General features: G+C 40.3%; 1 protein-coding gene across 5 annotated transcripts in view; it reads left to right on the top strand.

Annotated features, from left to right (window-relative positions):
* PTGFRN (prostaglandin F2 receptor inhibitor) overlaps positions 1-7,817 on the top strand; it is a 134,077-nt gene extending 126,260 nt beyond the window's left edge. For 2 of the 5 annotated variants that reach the window (XM_061628010.1, XM_061628008.1), the window contains 2 exons: positions 3,722-4,027; positions 4,795-7,817. In XM_061628010.1, the coding sequence (XP_061483994.1) occupies positions 3,722-4,027; positions 4,795-4,961 (473 nt within the window). In that variant the 3' untranslated portion in view covers positions 4,962-7,817. The other 3 variants (XR_009762847.1, XR_009762846.1, XM_061628009.1) reach the window with 3 other exon arrangements.
* Positions 7,818-16,022: the final 8,205 nt, after the last annotated feature.

Below are 16,022 nucleotides of genomic sequence, written 5' to 3'. Positions count from 1 at the left end.
TGTTCATATAATAAGGAATGCTAGTATTCTATGTGCTCATATAACATTTTATTTATTTATTACTTGATTTATATCCTGCTCTTCCTCCCAGCAGGAATCCAGGGCGGCATTTTACATGTTGTATTTCAAAACCTGCTGTGTTTTCCTATGGAAGAGGGACATTTTTTATCATTGATGTGTACCTCTTGTGAACACACAACATCCAGTACATTTCAGAAGGTGCTTATCTAAGTGAGCAGCCTGGTGACTGTGGGTGTTCAGCACACAAATCTGGGCTTAGCTATTTTCAGTTAAGCTCTGCTGCTCACCTATAAAAATGTGATTCTGATGGGTGTTTATACTTTTTTTATGCAGTATGTTGAGGACACATCTAGGGCAAACTATTCATTCTTCCTTAATCCGTAATATCTGTGTTGATGCGTTCAGAGTGCTTACAGTAAATATTTCAAAAACCTTGCTGTGCTAAGAAGCCAAATGCCCTTTTGTCTATCAGCCTGTTCCTTTCCTTAAGACTTCATATATATATTTTTCAGAACATGTAAGTATTGGACCTAGATTAGTATCTAGATCAGTACATCATAAGTTAGCTAACATCCAGTGGATGGTAGCACTTGAAAGTGCACCATTTGACTGATAGTCCAGTCAATAAAATGAAAGAAGCCTACAATCTGATAGGCGGCTTTATCCCCCACAATTAATCATTTAGAATTTGGTTGCCTGCTCACACCCTAAGGATGGGTGCCTTGCAAAAGTAATCAAACCCTTGACCAATGCTCTCATATTACTGAATCACAAATGGTAATTTCGTTCTGTATGATACTTTATTTTGAAACACTGAAACTCAAAATCAATTATTGTAAGGTGACGTTGGATTTATGTTGGGAAATGTTTGTAAGAAACATAAAAAACTGAAACATGTTGCTTGCATAAGTATCCAACCCCTGTGCTGTGGAAGCTCCCAATTTACACAGATGAAATAAATTGTCCTATCGAGGACACAGTTACTTTACCATTGGCCTCCACCCGTGAACCGTTAAAGTTGGTGTCACATTATCAGGATAAAACCCCCACTGTTGAAGGATCATTGGTCAGGCTGTTAATCTGAAGGAAAATGACGACCAAAGAGCATTCTACAGAAGTGAGAGAGAATGTAATACAAATGCATAGATTAGGAAAAGGGTACAAAATAATATCCAAGTGTTGGGATATTCCAGTTGGATCAATAATCAAGAAGAGGAAGCTGTATCACACCACCCAGGCGCTGCCAAGAAAAGGCCATCTCTCAAAACTCAGTGCTCAAACAAGAAGGAGTCTTGTGACAGAACCCACAGAGAGGCCAACAATCACTTTGAAGGAGCTACAGAGTTCAGTGGCTGGGAGTGGAGTAATGGTGCACCAGTCAACCATATCAAGAGCTCTGCATATAACACTGGCCTGTATGGGAGGGTGGCAAGAAAGAAGCCATTACTCAAAAAGTACCATCTGAAAGCATGTCTGAACTCCAGCTCCCATCAGCCAGCATAGTCAATGGTCAGGGTTGATGGAAGTTGCAGTCTATGTTTAAAGAGCTCTATCCTGTCAAGTTGGCGCACATGATGCCAAGCAGATGGGAATGGGACTCAGAATACTGGAGGCTGATTGACCAAGGGAAGTAACTAAAGGTCATGCAGTTTAGGCTTGCATGTCATATCAAAATGTGCATAAATATGTGTTTTACATGTTGATCACTTCCAATTTGCTCTGAGGAAGGAAGTGTCCTAGCATCATAGTTTGACCCATGTATAGAGTTTTAAGGCTTGATTTGTCACAGCTCCACATATTACCTCATCCTCCCCTACAATGGCACAAGAACTTCTCCAGAGTTTGACAGATATTGCAGCACGTCTTAGAATAGTAACTGCATACAACAGTGGTTCCCAGCCTTTAGAAGTACAGGACCCCCTTTGTAAGCTCAAAAATTTTTGTGACCCCTCCCCCACTGATTGTAGTTTTAGACTCTGTTAATTGAAAAAATGGTGTGTGGCAAAATGACATCTCCAAATATCCTTTTCTATAAAAAGCTCCCTGCAGACAAGGAGATGTTGCTCTGTTTTCTTAATGCAAAGGTTCATCAAATTGCTATCCCCCTCCCCCCCACATACACAATTGAAGATGTATGGTCCTGTCTCCCAAAACCAGTGGGTTACAGTTTTGGACTAAGAACCAGGTTCAATTCCCCACCCAGCCATGAAGCCCACTGGGTGAGCTTGGGCCACACACAGTCTCCCAACCTGACCTATCTCACAGGGTTGGTGGAAGGATAAAATGGAAAGGGGAGGAACCATGTGCACCACCTTGAGCAACTTGGAGGAAAGGTGGATATAAATGCAGTAATAAATAAATAAATGTACATTTCAGCTTGTTTGAAATGTGGTGTTGGATGAGAGTTTTGCAGATACATGGACCGTGAAAAAGACAACTGAGTGTTAGAACAAATTAAACCAGAACTATCACTAGAAGCTAAAATGATGAAACTGAGGTGGTTATACTATGGACATATAATGAGAAGACATGATTCACTAGAAATGACAAGAATGCTGGGGAAAACAGAAGGGAGTAAAAAAAGAGGAAGACCAAACAAGAGAGGGATTGATTCCATACAGGAAGCCACAGACCTGAACTTACAAGATCTGAACAGGGTGGTTTACAACAGATGCTATTGGAGGTTGCTGATTCACAGGCTCACCATAAGTCATAATAAACTTGAAGGCTCATAACACACAAAGAAATATGTTTCAGCTGCAGTATGTGGATCCCAGCCTCAGCCAACCTGCTGAGCTTTTTACTAATACTAATCAAGAAGCAGCAATGTGGTAGTGGTAGGGCTGCTAGACTGTGAAGACAAAAGGGTGGATAGATTGAGGAGGGGGGTTAGTGCTTTTACGCCTTGGGGTGATCATCAGAACTGATGACTTGGTTAACATGCACTTGGGGAATGAGAGTGGAGCAGAGGACAGATCAGCGCACGCACACAAACACACAGCCATGAAGCTCACTGGGTGACCTTGGGCCAGTCACTGCCTCTCAGCCTCAGAGGAAGGCAATGGTAAACCACCTCTGAATACTGCTTACCTATTCGTAGGGTTGCCATAAGTCGGAATTAACTTGAAGGCAGTCCATTTCATTTTTCATTTCATGCTTTAAATGAGAATATCATGTTTAGGTTTGGAACTATACAGTCTACCAAGATGGTGGACAAGGAGCCCTTCAGAAAAAGGGGAATTCATGTGATGTCATCAGAACTGGTTTTAAGTCATATTTATGTGATAGTGCAGTGAATATAATGGAGTTAAATGTGCCACAACTGGAGTTTAACAAAGGCTGAAGGGCTGTCTCATACAACCCTTCTGAGTTCTTGCTTTCCCATCATTCTATAACAGAATAACTGGGTAGTAGTGCTCAAAAACACTGTTACAGATGGAGCTCCTTAAACTAATCATCTTAATCCTTCCTTCTGCACCTGACAAGCTTAGAACTGAGGTTATTGCTTAAAGATCCCACAAACAGGAGCCCATTCATTGTTGAATGTGATTAAGCTTTTCCGGTTCAGCAAATGTAGCTCTGTGAAGGGCAAGAGGACTCTCTGTACCTATCTGACACTGTGTATCACAGTAGGAACTCCGTTAAGTGTTGTGCTTGGTGAGACCTACTCTTATATTGGTTTTGTTTGTTTTCATTTTAGATGATATGTCCTTTGATGTCTCTTGGTTTGCCGTGCGCTCTATCACAACAGACAGAGACCCTGTTTTCCTAACTTCATTAGATCGGAAAGGGATAGTGACCCAGGCCAGAAGAAATGGGAGTAGTGATGTCAGCTTGGAGAGGATCACCCCCCTGGAGTTCCGTCTTAGAGTTCATGGCTGTGAAGACCATGACTTTGGCAACCACTACTGCTTAGTAACCCCCTGGGTGCAGTCAGCTGCAGGTATCTGGCAACAGGAGATGGAGGTCAAATCCAAACCAATCCTTGTAACTGTGAAAATGGATGGTAAGAGTGCCGCCAATCTTTTTTGTAGCATTCTCAGTTATCCACACATTTAGTCTTTTATCTTATTGGGGAAACAACATAATACTTTCTACTGGTTTTATGAGTGCCCATGAGGGTTTTCCCATTCTTGTAGGACTGAATGTTCTGGTGAAAATCAGATACAACTGCTGGAATGCACTTGCATGGTAGTAAGCAATTTGAATTCTTGTAGTACTAGTTGCTTTGTTTTATATTTGTTTTATTTCACTAGCTTGGGAATTAATGCTATTTCAGTCACATAATTTGCCTACTATTGTCCTACTGGATGTGAGGTGTCTGGAGCAGCATATTCTCAGTTCACCAGACAAAACATAAACATAGATTAAAATGGAAACTGGTTGGTGAAATTGGAACTCTCTTTGTTTGATTTTTTTTCTTAACATTTAGAATGAAAGGTTCGAGTTTCAGGCAGTCATGGATAGCAACAGTTGACAAATTGCTTTAAATACTCTTTAACTCAGCACTTTGGATCTTTCCAGATCGATCCTGGAACTCCATTGACACTTTTGTGAATTCCTGTTACTTGAACCTGACCTGGACAGAGATAGTAACAAAAAAGTGGGGACTAAGGAGATAATGTTTTCAACAGACAGCAAGAAAAATTTTTTTTTTTCTAACTTGGAGATAACTAGATTTGAAATATCTCCCTTTTTTAATGCAAGAAACATTTCCCAATCCCTGGATTGTACATAACATTCTCCTTCTTCTTCTTCCCCCCTCACCCTCAGTGCTGAACGCTTTCAGATTTCCACTGTTGATTGGCATTGGTCTGGCCACGATAATTGGACTCTTATCTTGTCTGATTGGCTACTGCAGTTCCCGTTGGTGTTGCAAGAAGGAAGTTCAAGAAACCAGACGAGAGAGACACCGACTTATGTCAATGGAAATGGACTAAGTTTAAAAGTTGAGGTGGATGCACACATTTTTGGGAGGAAGGGGATTTTGGAAGGCCTAAGGCTACTCAGACTTGAGTGTGTCAAACCAAAATGCCCTGCCAACAATTGTCTGATCTTGTCCTGGACCTAAAGTGTCTCCTTTTCTCAGTGTTTCACATTTAGAGCACATGTAGTATTTGTCACCATTGAGCTCTTCTTCCAATGGCACTTTTTTGAGGGATAGCTACAGTGTTCTTCCCACAGACCTTTAGACAAGACTCGCTATCAAGGCTTCTGTTTAAAATATTTTCCTTTGTTTATAGAAAGGTGAAATTGGAAGAGCTCAGAGACAATAATGTCTTCCATTGTAACTATCTGATCCCCAGTTAACATCTGTAGAGAACGGAGAAAACATTCTAATGAGGAAATTCTTCTCTCTCTTATTGGTGAGATTGAGGTTCATTCTAAGCTAAACCTTGGATTGTAGTTTCTGAAGTCATTATTTTAAAAATGGTGCTGGTTTAGCAGCCCTGCAAAGGAAGTGGACAGCAATACAAACCTTCGCTTACAGTGTCCTGCCTCTCACTGTGCTTCATACAGTACCCACTATTATCATACTGGTAAGAGATGTTTGAGTTTCTGTGCCCTGCTTATTACTAAGTGTCTCAACATAAAGTGCCACCAGATTTTCTGCTCACTGTGCTGGGGGAGTTTTACATAATGAACACTTCAACTCTAGAAACTGGATGGAGACTACTAGATGTTATTATGTAGATTGCAGGTCTGTTTAATTCAAGAAACAGAAGGTCTAAAATTGAGGCAGAATCCTCCTTGTACAAACATTCCTCAATTGAGGAAAAAAGAAAAAGGTTAGTCACAGCTAGTAGTGTGCCATGAAAAAGTAAGGTGCACCATGACGGAGACCCCTGTAGATCAGTGAACAAGTGACTAGATCCACAGCTTGTTGTTGGGGAAGTTACACAATTAGTCTCCAAATAGACTTTGGCATTGGTCAATGTCTGCAATTGTAACTCAGGGTAAGGGTGAGGGGGGAGGGAGGAATAGAATGGATTTATGTGGGAAAGAGTACTTCTTTTCTGGATGTTCCTTTGTGCATGCCATAAAGCCTATTGCTGCATCCTGCAGCATATCCTTTGCCCACTCACTAGCATAATAGGGATCTCTGGTGCTATAGTAGAGAGACCTAGTTCTTGTCTTCCAGATAACCTTATCCCAGATCCAAGGAGCTGCCTCTGTGACTTAAGGCATCTACATCTTCCGGCACAGCCAGCATTTCTAAGCAATAAGAAGTCAGAGCATAGGCATTCTCCAGAAAACATTATATATAAGACATGCATGACTCAAATCTAGCTAAGATTGAACATTCAAGTAAAGAGCAAATAACCCTTCTACTCTAGTTGAAGAGCAGACATCAGTCAACCTGCAAAATAAATTGGTTAATGCAAGTTGAATGGATTGTGCACATACACATGGAGGTGTGTAGGATGTTATGCATGTAGAGAGCAGTGGGTGCAATCCCTGTTTTGTGATGCCATTTTGCACATTCATCTGAAGGCATAGATAATGTGCACAAAGTTTGTGGATACCTCTTCAACTTGCATTGATTCCAGACTATGCACATAGCTAGGTGTGGATATCTCAGAATTAAAGCTTGCAAACTGAAGTCCCTGAAAAGATACTGACCTTGAGAAGTGTAGGAACCCACTGGAAATCTGCAACATTTAAGTTGTACAGAGTCAACATGGCTGGAGTATCCAGAAGACTTAGTAAATATGAGAGTTCTGGTTGGCTGACCGCTGTAGTCTTTTTCGCTCTTCTCTGTGGCAAACTGATATTTAGGGCATTACCCTAGGTGACTTATATTTAATCTGATATACCACTCATCTAAACAAATCTTATGTCTTAATCTTTCATGTTATGAGCTAATGTAGTTGAGTTCTCCACACTACAAGGTCTGGTTTTTAATATAGATATATATGGAGAGAAGAAGCAGTTATCTAAAGCACAAATTTCATGCATCTTATGTTCTCTGTCTCTCAGTTCTCAAATCTTGAGGAAGAAACAAAAACATATTTAAATGCAATAACAATAAAATGGCTGAGCCCAGGAAAGCTTAATATTCTTTAAGCACTTATTGCACACTGGCATTTTGTGTCTCTTTGGAAAGAAACTCAGGGTTATTTTGGTTCAGGGATTCCTTGCCTTTCATAGCAGGGTTCCTGTCTCTCAAGTTGCTGCCCACTGTTCCTCGACCCAGGGGCAGGAGGGGAGCTGTTTTTCTTCTAAACAAAATTTGGCCACTTGGTTCAACTGTTCCTTTTGATTTGAATTAAGGTTTTTCTCTCGTACTTAACTATACCTTGAAGTACCACTCCAGCAGTCTCCTTCCAATTGTGCCAATTTTATATTGTTTCTGTCTTTTATAAAAGTTGAACTTCTGTCTCCAGAAAATATTCATTGCTTCTGTTTTGTTTTAACACTCTCTGGTATCTCTGTGGAGAAAGAGTTGCGTGGGATTCAGTTAGGTGTTCAACAGTGTTTGTCAGAGTTGCAGTCATGGAATCCACAGTCAAGTATTCTAAGGGCTTCTATCAAACCTAATTTGTCTTTCCATATTTCCAGATCACAACTGGGAATTCAGGACACTTGGAACATGAATTGGGTATCATTTCAAAAACATCTTCTTTAAAGGACAAGAAATATTTTTGTTGGTTTTGAAGAAAAGTTTTAGGCACAGCTCTGGAAGCTTTTAAAGAAATGTGTTCAGCACGGCTTTGGAAGATAGGAATTGAACAGTTATAATGATGCTGTGTGATGTGTTTTTTACATTGAAAATAAATTGTTTTTTTATAAAATTGTGTTGTGTGGTCATTGTGTTAAATTACAGGTGGCTTTCCTTGTAGATATGGTATTCACTCACGGTTTCCATGGATGAAATGGTGTATCATTCCATTCTTACGTGAAGAAAAATGAAAAAGTGGTGGTGCTGGTCTATGGAGTGAATGTCAGAAGTAGTCCTAGTTGTGGTTCTTGTTCATTGTCCTATTCCAGAGTGCCAATTATGCCCCTCTTGCTGTAATCTATGCTGCATTTATTTGAAATCCGCTGTAATGTTTTTTCTCAAAAGTTTTATAGCCAGGAGGATGGTTCTTTGACCATTTGGAAAATCAGTAGAACTGATCCTGCAAATAGACTCTACCATTACTTTAACTAGCTTTTCATTTTCATTTTTATTTTTTGCACTTGTAGCTGCTGATAGTTTTGCAGTCGTAGTTTGCTGATATGATAGTTTGCATTAGTTTTAAAATGCGCTAGTGGAGTCAAATCTAGCCTTCTCTGCCAATTAAAATTGAGACAGCTCTTTTTGCAGCCCCTCACTTTACACTATTAGCATATTAGCATTATTGTACAATAGCAAGTTCCCATTGTAGAATTTCCCAACAATAACAAATTAGCCTGAGATTTTGCTAATATTCCTATATATTGACTATAGACATATTCTATATAGTCCAAAGCTGAATACACTGCATTAATATTTTTGAAACAGCAGGATAGGTAGCTTGATTTGATAGGTTCATTTCCATCTTGGTAGTAGCTTCATTCAGGGAATGATACTCAAGATGTTTTGAAAGAGTCTGGAACAATTGGCTTCAGCAGGATCTTTCTACAACATATAGAAACCTTGATGTGTTGAATGAACTGATAATAGAGAAACTGTGTAAGACCTATGTCTGTTTGACAATAAAGCTAATTAGCCAAGCAAGAGTTAACTGGTCATGTGTTCTGGTACTCAGGCCATGACCCATTTCCCTTCTTAACCTGTGCATGCATATGCATTCTCTGTTCAAGATGAAGACAAGTAGGGGTGTGGCTTGCACTAGCTCAGGGTGGCTATATAGCTCTGAGCTCTCTACCCTCAACGGACTAAATTTAAACTAAACTACCAACATATCTAATAAACCATTGCTAATAAGACCTGTGCTGGGAATGCAGTCAAGCATCAGTAAGAGGAGAAAAATGATAACATTATTCCATTCCAACAGCACAAAGCGATCGCTGGAACCTGACTTTTCTAGCAACGCCAACACTGACATGGCACACAGCAGCACCCACAATGGTCAAGCCATGAAATTGACAAGTGAACTGTCGGGACAGAGACATAATCATGCAGTTTATCCAAATGCGAAAAGCTTTTGCGAATGGTCTGTCAGCAGCTCTAATTCCAATTAATAACACCCTGATTGAAATAAACTCACAAATGAAGGATGTGGCACAGACAGCGAACATTTTTGACATAAGCATTATGTAAGTCTGTAATTGGCAAGCTCAAAATGGCAACTTGTGAGCTATGTAGTAAGGTCAAAGAACAGCAAAATAATGAGCACAGGACCAATATTCAGATAAAGAGGGATACCTGAATTTTGGAGCAGGGAAGACCCAGTATTACAAATAATACAATGGCTAAAGGACTTGGGGCTTGAGCACAAGTTCCAGCGGGCTGATTTTGAAAGGATTTATAGGGCACCAGGGCCAAGGAGCCAAAATGGTGAGAAACCAAGAGACCTTACACTACATTTTGAAAAGTATACTACAAAAGAGGAAATTTATAAAGCCCTTCAGGAATTTTAAGTGCTCAAGTTTCAAGGTAATACAATTCAAATACATCAGGACATATGTCCTGACACACTGAAAAGAAGACATCAGTTTAAACCAATAACAGAAGCTCTGTGCGTAATGAACCTCTAATATTGGTGGGGATTCCCCTTTAAGCTAATTGTTAGAGCAGGAGACAAAACACCAGTACCTTCCATGCTGACAAGCTAGAGCCCTTCTAAGCAATTTACAAATGACCCCCCCAGGAGAACATTCTGATGGTGAAGAGCAAGATGATCAGAGGCCATGGGAGACAGAATGGCAGTTGCAACAGAAAAAGGAAAAAGTGGGGGAAGGAAAGAAACCTACAGTTTCACATCATCAACCACAAGAGCTAGAAGGACCTGCAGCATGGGCTGATGAAACACTAGGGGACGACAATGACTAATATTTGCAGCTTTCTTCAGTACATTTAATTGCCAAATTGTCTTTGAGAATGTGATAGACCCTCCATTCTCTCTATTACATATCCATATTTTCTAAATTTCAGTTTTCTCGATTTCCACAAATGTTTTTGAAATCTTCACATCAGCTTCTAATTGTTGGTTTGTCCTACCATAGACTTGTCTCTTGGTCTGGTGGGAAGAGAGAGGTATTATGCCATCCATACCTATACAGTCAGCCTCCTAAATACCCTCCTGGGTTAGAAGGGCTTTAAGCCCCATTAGGAGTCCTCCTATTCTGAGCATTTCTACACCTGATGTAAGGAAGGGGATGGTGGTGGGAGTTTGTGGGATTTGGGGGTTATTCTGTTTTTACTTCCAGTTGTGTACTGCATTTTCATGACTTTCAAACTCAAAGAGAATTGAAGTGGTGGACAAAATGTCCAAGACTTTACATTCTACTTTTTCAGTGTCCCATGACTAGTTAAAACTGGTATCATTGAATGTTAAGGGACTAGGATCTCCTACCAAAAGAACTAGAATTGCTAATCTTAAAACAGAGCATCCTGATATAATATTCTTTCAAGAAACTCATCAGAAAAATGCCAGAGTCAACTTTATTAAAAATTCATGGATAGGTGAACAATATAGCATGTTTGGTTCTTCAAAAGATAGGGCAGTAGTAATCCTATTTGCAAGGAGGTGTCCTTTCATAATTTTGGACGTTTGTAGCGACTCAAGAGGAGGATATATATTTGTTAAAGGGACAGTAGAGGGAGTCCAGTTAACATTGGGCTCTGTCTACAGTCTTAATAACAGCTCAACTTTCCTGCCTTCAAAATACACCCAATGTGTTAAATGACTATAAAATGAAAATGTGATTTTAGATGGCAACCTTAATATGATCATGAACGAGGCACTAGATAGAAGCACTTACCCTATTAGTAGCAATGTGAATACCTCAGAGCTTCAAAAGCTAATAAAGGAATTTGATCTACTTGATGTATGGAAACAGGAAAATCCATCTGTAAGAGAATATTCATATTGTTCCACTAGATATAAATCTTATGCATGACTAGATCTTATTCGAGATTCTGCCTCACTGAAAGACCAAACCCTAAATGCAAGGATTGGGATTATATCAGTGTCAGACCACAAACCTGTTTTGTTACATCTACTTTGCAAAGGAAAAAGCCAAACTACTACATGGAGATTTCCAGTGGTGCTTCTATTGAGAAAAGAAATAAGGGACTCACTCATAAAAGGCATCACAGACTATTTTCTAACAAATGACATTCAGGAGGTTAGTCAAGCTATCCTATGGGATACTCTGAAAGCTGTCCTTGGAGGATTGTGTATTAAGGAAGCATCCCTTCTGAAAAAACAAAAGTCACAGGCGAAGCTCCTAATAACCTAAGATATTTCAAAACTTGAGACAAAGCATAAGCAGACAGCATCATTAAAAACCCTGATACAAAAGCTCACTAAACACCAAGCTCTGGACCCTGATTGCAAAAATTCTACTATGTTGCATCTAAATAGAAAATATTACGAGATTAGAAACAAATGCTCACGACTCTTGTCAAGAGCACTCAAAAAGAAGAAATGTCAAAACAGCTGATAAAATTGCAAATGGTCCTCTTTACATGACAGCATCCATTAATGACTCTTTCATGATTTCTTATAACTTCATCAGACAGACAATCCATCAACAGAGATCATTAAGCAATGGCTCCAAAAAGCACATCCTAAACTTCTAACCTGGTTGTATATGGAGATGCTAGAAGCTCTGATAACATCGCTGGAAGTAGATGAAGTTATAAAAAATCTTAAATGGGGAAAAGGTCCAGGTTTGGACAGTTTTGGATATGAAAAATATAAAGAATTTAAAGAGGTCTTAACGCCCAGACTAGTAAAGCTATTCAGTGATATCATGCAAGGGGGTGCGATGCCAGCATCATGGTCTGAGGCAAGATTAGTGGTCATAGCAAAGCCAGGTAAGGACCCAACCCTCCTAGGATCTTACCATCCGATTGCTCTTATCAATCAGGATGCTAAGATCCTGTAAGCGATATTAGCAGCTCGGCTGAATCTTTTTCTTGAACAATGCATCCACACAAATCAAAAAGGATTTGTATCAAAAAGATAAATCATGGATTCTATTCAGAGAGTCCTAAACTTAGTCTATAAAACCTCCAAAGATTGTAGTCCACTCACTTTGCTCTCATTAGACATATACAAGGCAATCAATAGAGTGGAATTCTACTAGAATTATTGAAGTCTTTGAACTTTGGTCCCAGGGTACTTCCTGTGCAAGGTTGGTGGTTAAAGTTTTTTGGGGGGAATGTTCAGCTAAAGCTAACTGAAACCAGCAAAATAAATCAAAAAGTCCAATGTAAAGATTATTATTATTATTATTATTATTATTATTATTATCTAAAATTTATTCGACGCCTATCTGGCAGGACAACCTGTCACTCTAGGTGACATACAAAGGAATAAAAATACAAAACAACATATCAAAATATAAATCAACAGGTACATAATAAAAATACTGTTCACATAAGACCCCCAAAATCAGACCACCCCCTTAGCCACCTAACTGTAGCATGTTCATTCATCTGACTGTAAAAAAAGCCATGTCTTCAACTGCCTCCGAAAACACAAATGTGAAGGGGCTAAGCGAGTATCAACTGGTAAAGTGTTCCATAGCGTGGGAGCTACAATGGAGAAGGCTTTAGATCTAGTACCACTTAATCTGGCCGCTCTGATAGATGGAACCACAAGAAGTCTAGCGGCTGAGGACCTCGTACGCCCATCTGCTCCAAGAAGAGAGAGTTTATTCTTCAAATAGATTGGACCAGCATCAAAAAAGGACTTATAAGTTAAAGCTAGTATTTTAAACTTCACCCGCAACACTATCGGGAGCCAATGAAGTTCCCGAAGGATTGGGGTGATGTGTTCTCTCCTATGGCAGCCCTTAATAAGTCGTGCCGCCACATTCTGGACAAGTTGAAGCTTACGCAAAGTTCCCAAAGGGAGACCAGCATATAGAGCATTACAATAGTCCAGACGGGAAAGAACCAAGGCACTGACTACAGTTGGTAAAAGATGCTTTGGGAGATAGGGGCAGATTTTGCAAATGAGGGACAGATGGTAGAGTGCAGTCCAACAAACTGCCGCTATCTGAGCCTCCATCGTCAGTTGGGAGTCCAAGATGACACCCAGACTACGGACTTGGTCACTCAAGGGAACAGAAACTTGGTTGAAAATCACTTGAGTTATTCCAAGTTTGGACCGATCACCTACCAAGAGGATCTCAGTTTTATCAGAATTTAGCCGCAGTTTGTTCTTAAACATCCATTCCCCTATTAGTTCCAGCCCTTTAGTCAGTTGTGCTGCAGCAGCCTGTGGGGAAGATTTAAAAGACAAGTAGATTTGGGTATCATCTGCATACTGATGAAATTGCAGACCCATACTATGAATAAAGTCACCCAACGGTTTGATGTAAATGTTAAAGAGCATTGGGGCAAGAATCGAGCCTTGTGGCACGCCACAATCTAGCGGCCACGGTTCCGAGATCTCATCCCCCAATGCTACTCTTTGGGTTCTTCCGCTGAGATAAGAGCGGAACCAACGCAGGACATCTCCTTGAATGCCCATGGTCATTAAACTATCTAGAAGAATGTTGTGATCGACCGTATCAAAGGCTGCTGACAGATCGAGAAGAGCGAGGAAGGTATATTCTCCTCTATCTAAGGCTCTTCTCAGATCATCAACCAGTGCGACTTTTATTACCACTTGTCATCCACTTACAAATTATGTAGAACATCAACATGGAGAGAAACCACTAGAGGCTTACAAGTCTTTTTGGTATGATTTGTTGCCAAAACGTTTACGGACATAATTGAGATAAATTGTTCTGATCTGCCCCAGTATAGTTTTTCTATAAGCATTTACACTTCATGGTATGCTCCAGTGAACGCAGATTATGTAGTACATAGTTGTTTTTAGTATTGTTATGTTGTATGTTTTTCTTTTAAAAACAATAAAAATAATTTCAAAAAAGATGAAGCCAAGCGAAAGCATATCTATATATCTTGACAGTTCAAGCTGCATATCAAAATCTACCAAGAACCCTTGTAGAACTCCTCTCAAGACCTAATTTATGTACCACTTACTTGCTTTTGTTCTTCACTTTCTTTTTCTTCCACTCTCTCTCCTCCTCTTTCTGGCGGATGAATTAAGAGGAATAGCTGGATGCAGAGGATGACAGAGCTGCTGTACTATTGATTATGTAGAAGAAGATATTTCAGCATATATAGCTTTTTTTCCCTCATCCCTGCATGGCAAAGTGCACCTGACAAAATCTCTTTTTCACTGTGACGGTCTGGATGTGGGAAGTCTTTCATGGAATTCCTTGCCAGAGTCAGATCACTTCCTCTCGAGATTTAGACTTGCTGCAGCTATTTTTTTTCCTTAAGGGGTGGTGAGCCCATTGGAATGGTCCTCCCACAGAGGCTTGTGTGATCTGAAGAATTCCTGAATGCCTTGAGGGAGTTTGCAGTTGGCATGGCTGGTGCTCTTGTTGAAGTCCAGTTGGTCTATGGCGGAGGTGGGAAAGCATTTTAAGCCCAGGTGAGTTTCTACAAACATTTGTGCGCTTTTTCTCTATTCTCTATCCAGGCAAGCCAGAGGCATTCAAGGACACATTCCAGCTAGGCAAAAACATTCAAGGAGGGTGTGAAGCAGGGCCGGTGAGGGGTATGGCTTGGGGAAAGGATGCAACTGGGCAGGAGGTGTGGCCTGAGGAAAGTCCTGAGGCCCAGATAGAAGCATGGCCAGCCACATTTGGCCCCCACCCCTGCTCTGTGGGGTGTGGATTTGGGAGTGGACACAATCACTCCTAAGTATGCACTCCTGTTTTGTAGTGCCCACTCAGCTCCCTGGTTTACTTGAGAGCTGGGGAAATGAAAGACAGGGAGATGGCTAGACCACAAGTGGCAGGTTGCTAGATGTGAATCTGATCGCACATAGCTCATTGCTCCATGGCAGTGAAGAAGCAGTACTTTTCTGCCACCACTGTATCTGCCAGGTGTTGTACTATGGAGTTCCTACAAGTGGGTTTGGGGGCGGGGGTCTGCTCCACTTTGGCTCACAGAGTGATGTGAAGGGATCTTCAGAGGGCATTCTTATTTCTTATTTATTTTTATTTATTGAATTTCTTAGTCGCCCATCTGGCTGGCTATCCAGCCACTCTGAGCGACGTACAAAATAAGCATACAGATACAATAAACATTAAAAATTTGAACACAAGATAATAAAATCTAGCCCACCCCAAAAGCCTGCCTGAAGAGCCAGGTCTTCACGGCCTGGCGAAAACTCATTATAGAGGGGGCATTATAGAGGGGGAACTTCTTAAAGTTCCTTGCATTCACCTCAGCCTAGATGACACTAGAACGTAACAGTCCTGCTGGATCAGAACAATGGCCTATTTACTTCAGCATTTCTGTTCTCACAGTGGCCAACAAGATGCCTACGAGAAGCCCACAAGTACAACCAAGTACAACAGTGATTGTCCCACTTGCAATTCCCAGTAGCTGATATTCAGAGGCATGCTCTGTTATTGTACGTCGCCTAGAGTGGCCGTTAATTCGGCCAGATAGGCGACTCACAAATAAATTATTATTATTATTATTATTATTATTATTATTATTATTATTATTATTATTATTATTATTATTATTATTATTATGCTGTCTCCCATGGTGGAGGTAGAATATGGCCATCAAGGCCAGTAGCCATTGATAGCCTTGTCCTCTATGAATTTGTCCAGTTCTCTTTTAAAGCTATCCAAGTTAGTGGCCATCACAATCTCTCGTGGGAATGAATTTCATAGCAGAACTATGTGCTGTGTAAAAGAGCTTTCTTTTGTCTGTCCTGAATCTTCTGACATTCACCTTCATTGTATGTCCCCAAGTTCTAGTGATTTATGAGAGGGAGAAAAACTTCTCTCTATTCATT

The sequence above is a fragment of the Rhineura floridana genome, chromosome 5, assembly GCF_030035675.1.
Source record: "Rhineura floridana isolate rRhiFlo1 chromosome 5, rRhiFlo1.hap2, whole genome shotgun sequence".
NCBI classification, from domain to species: Eukaryota; Metazoa; Chordata; class Lepidosauria; order Squamata; family Rhineuridae; genus Rhineura; species Rhineura floridana.
The sequence above is the reverse complement of the archived record's forward strand: the minus strand, read 5'-3'. Positions and strand labels throughout refer to the sequence as shown.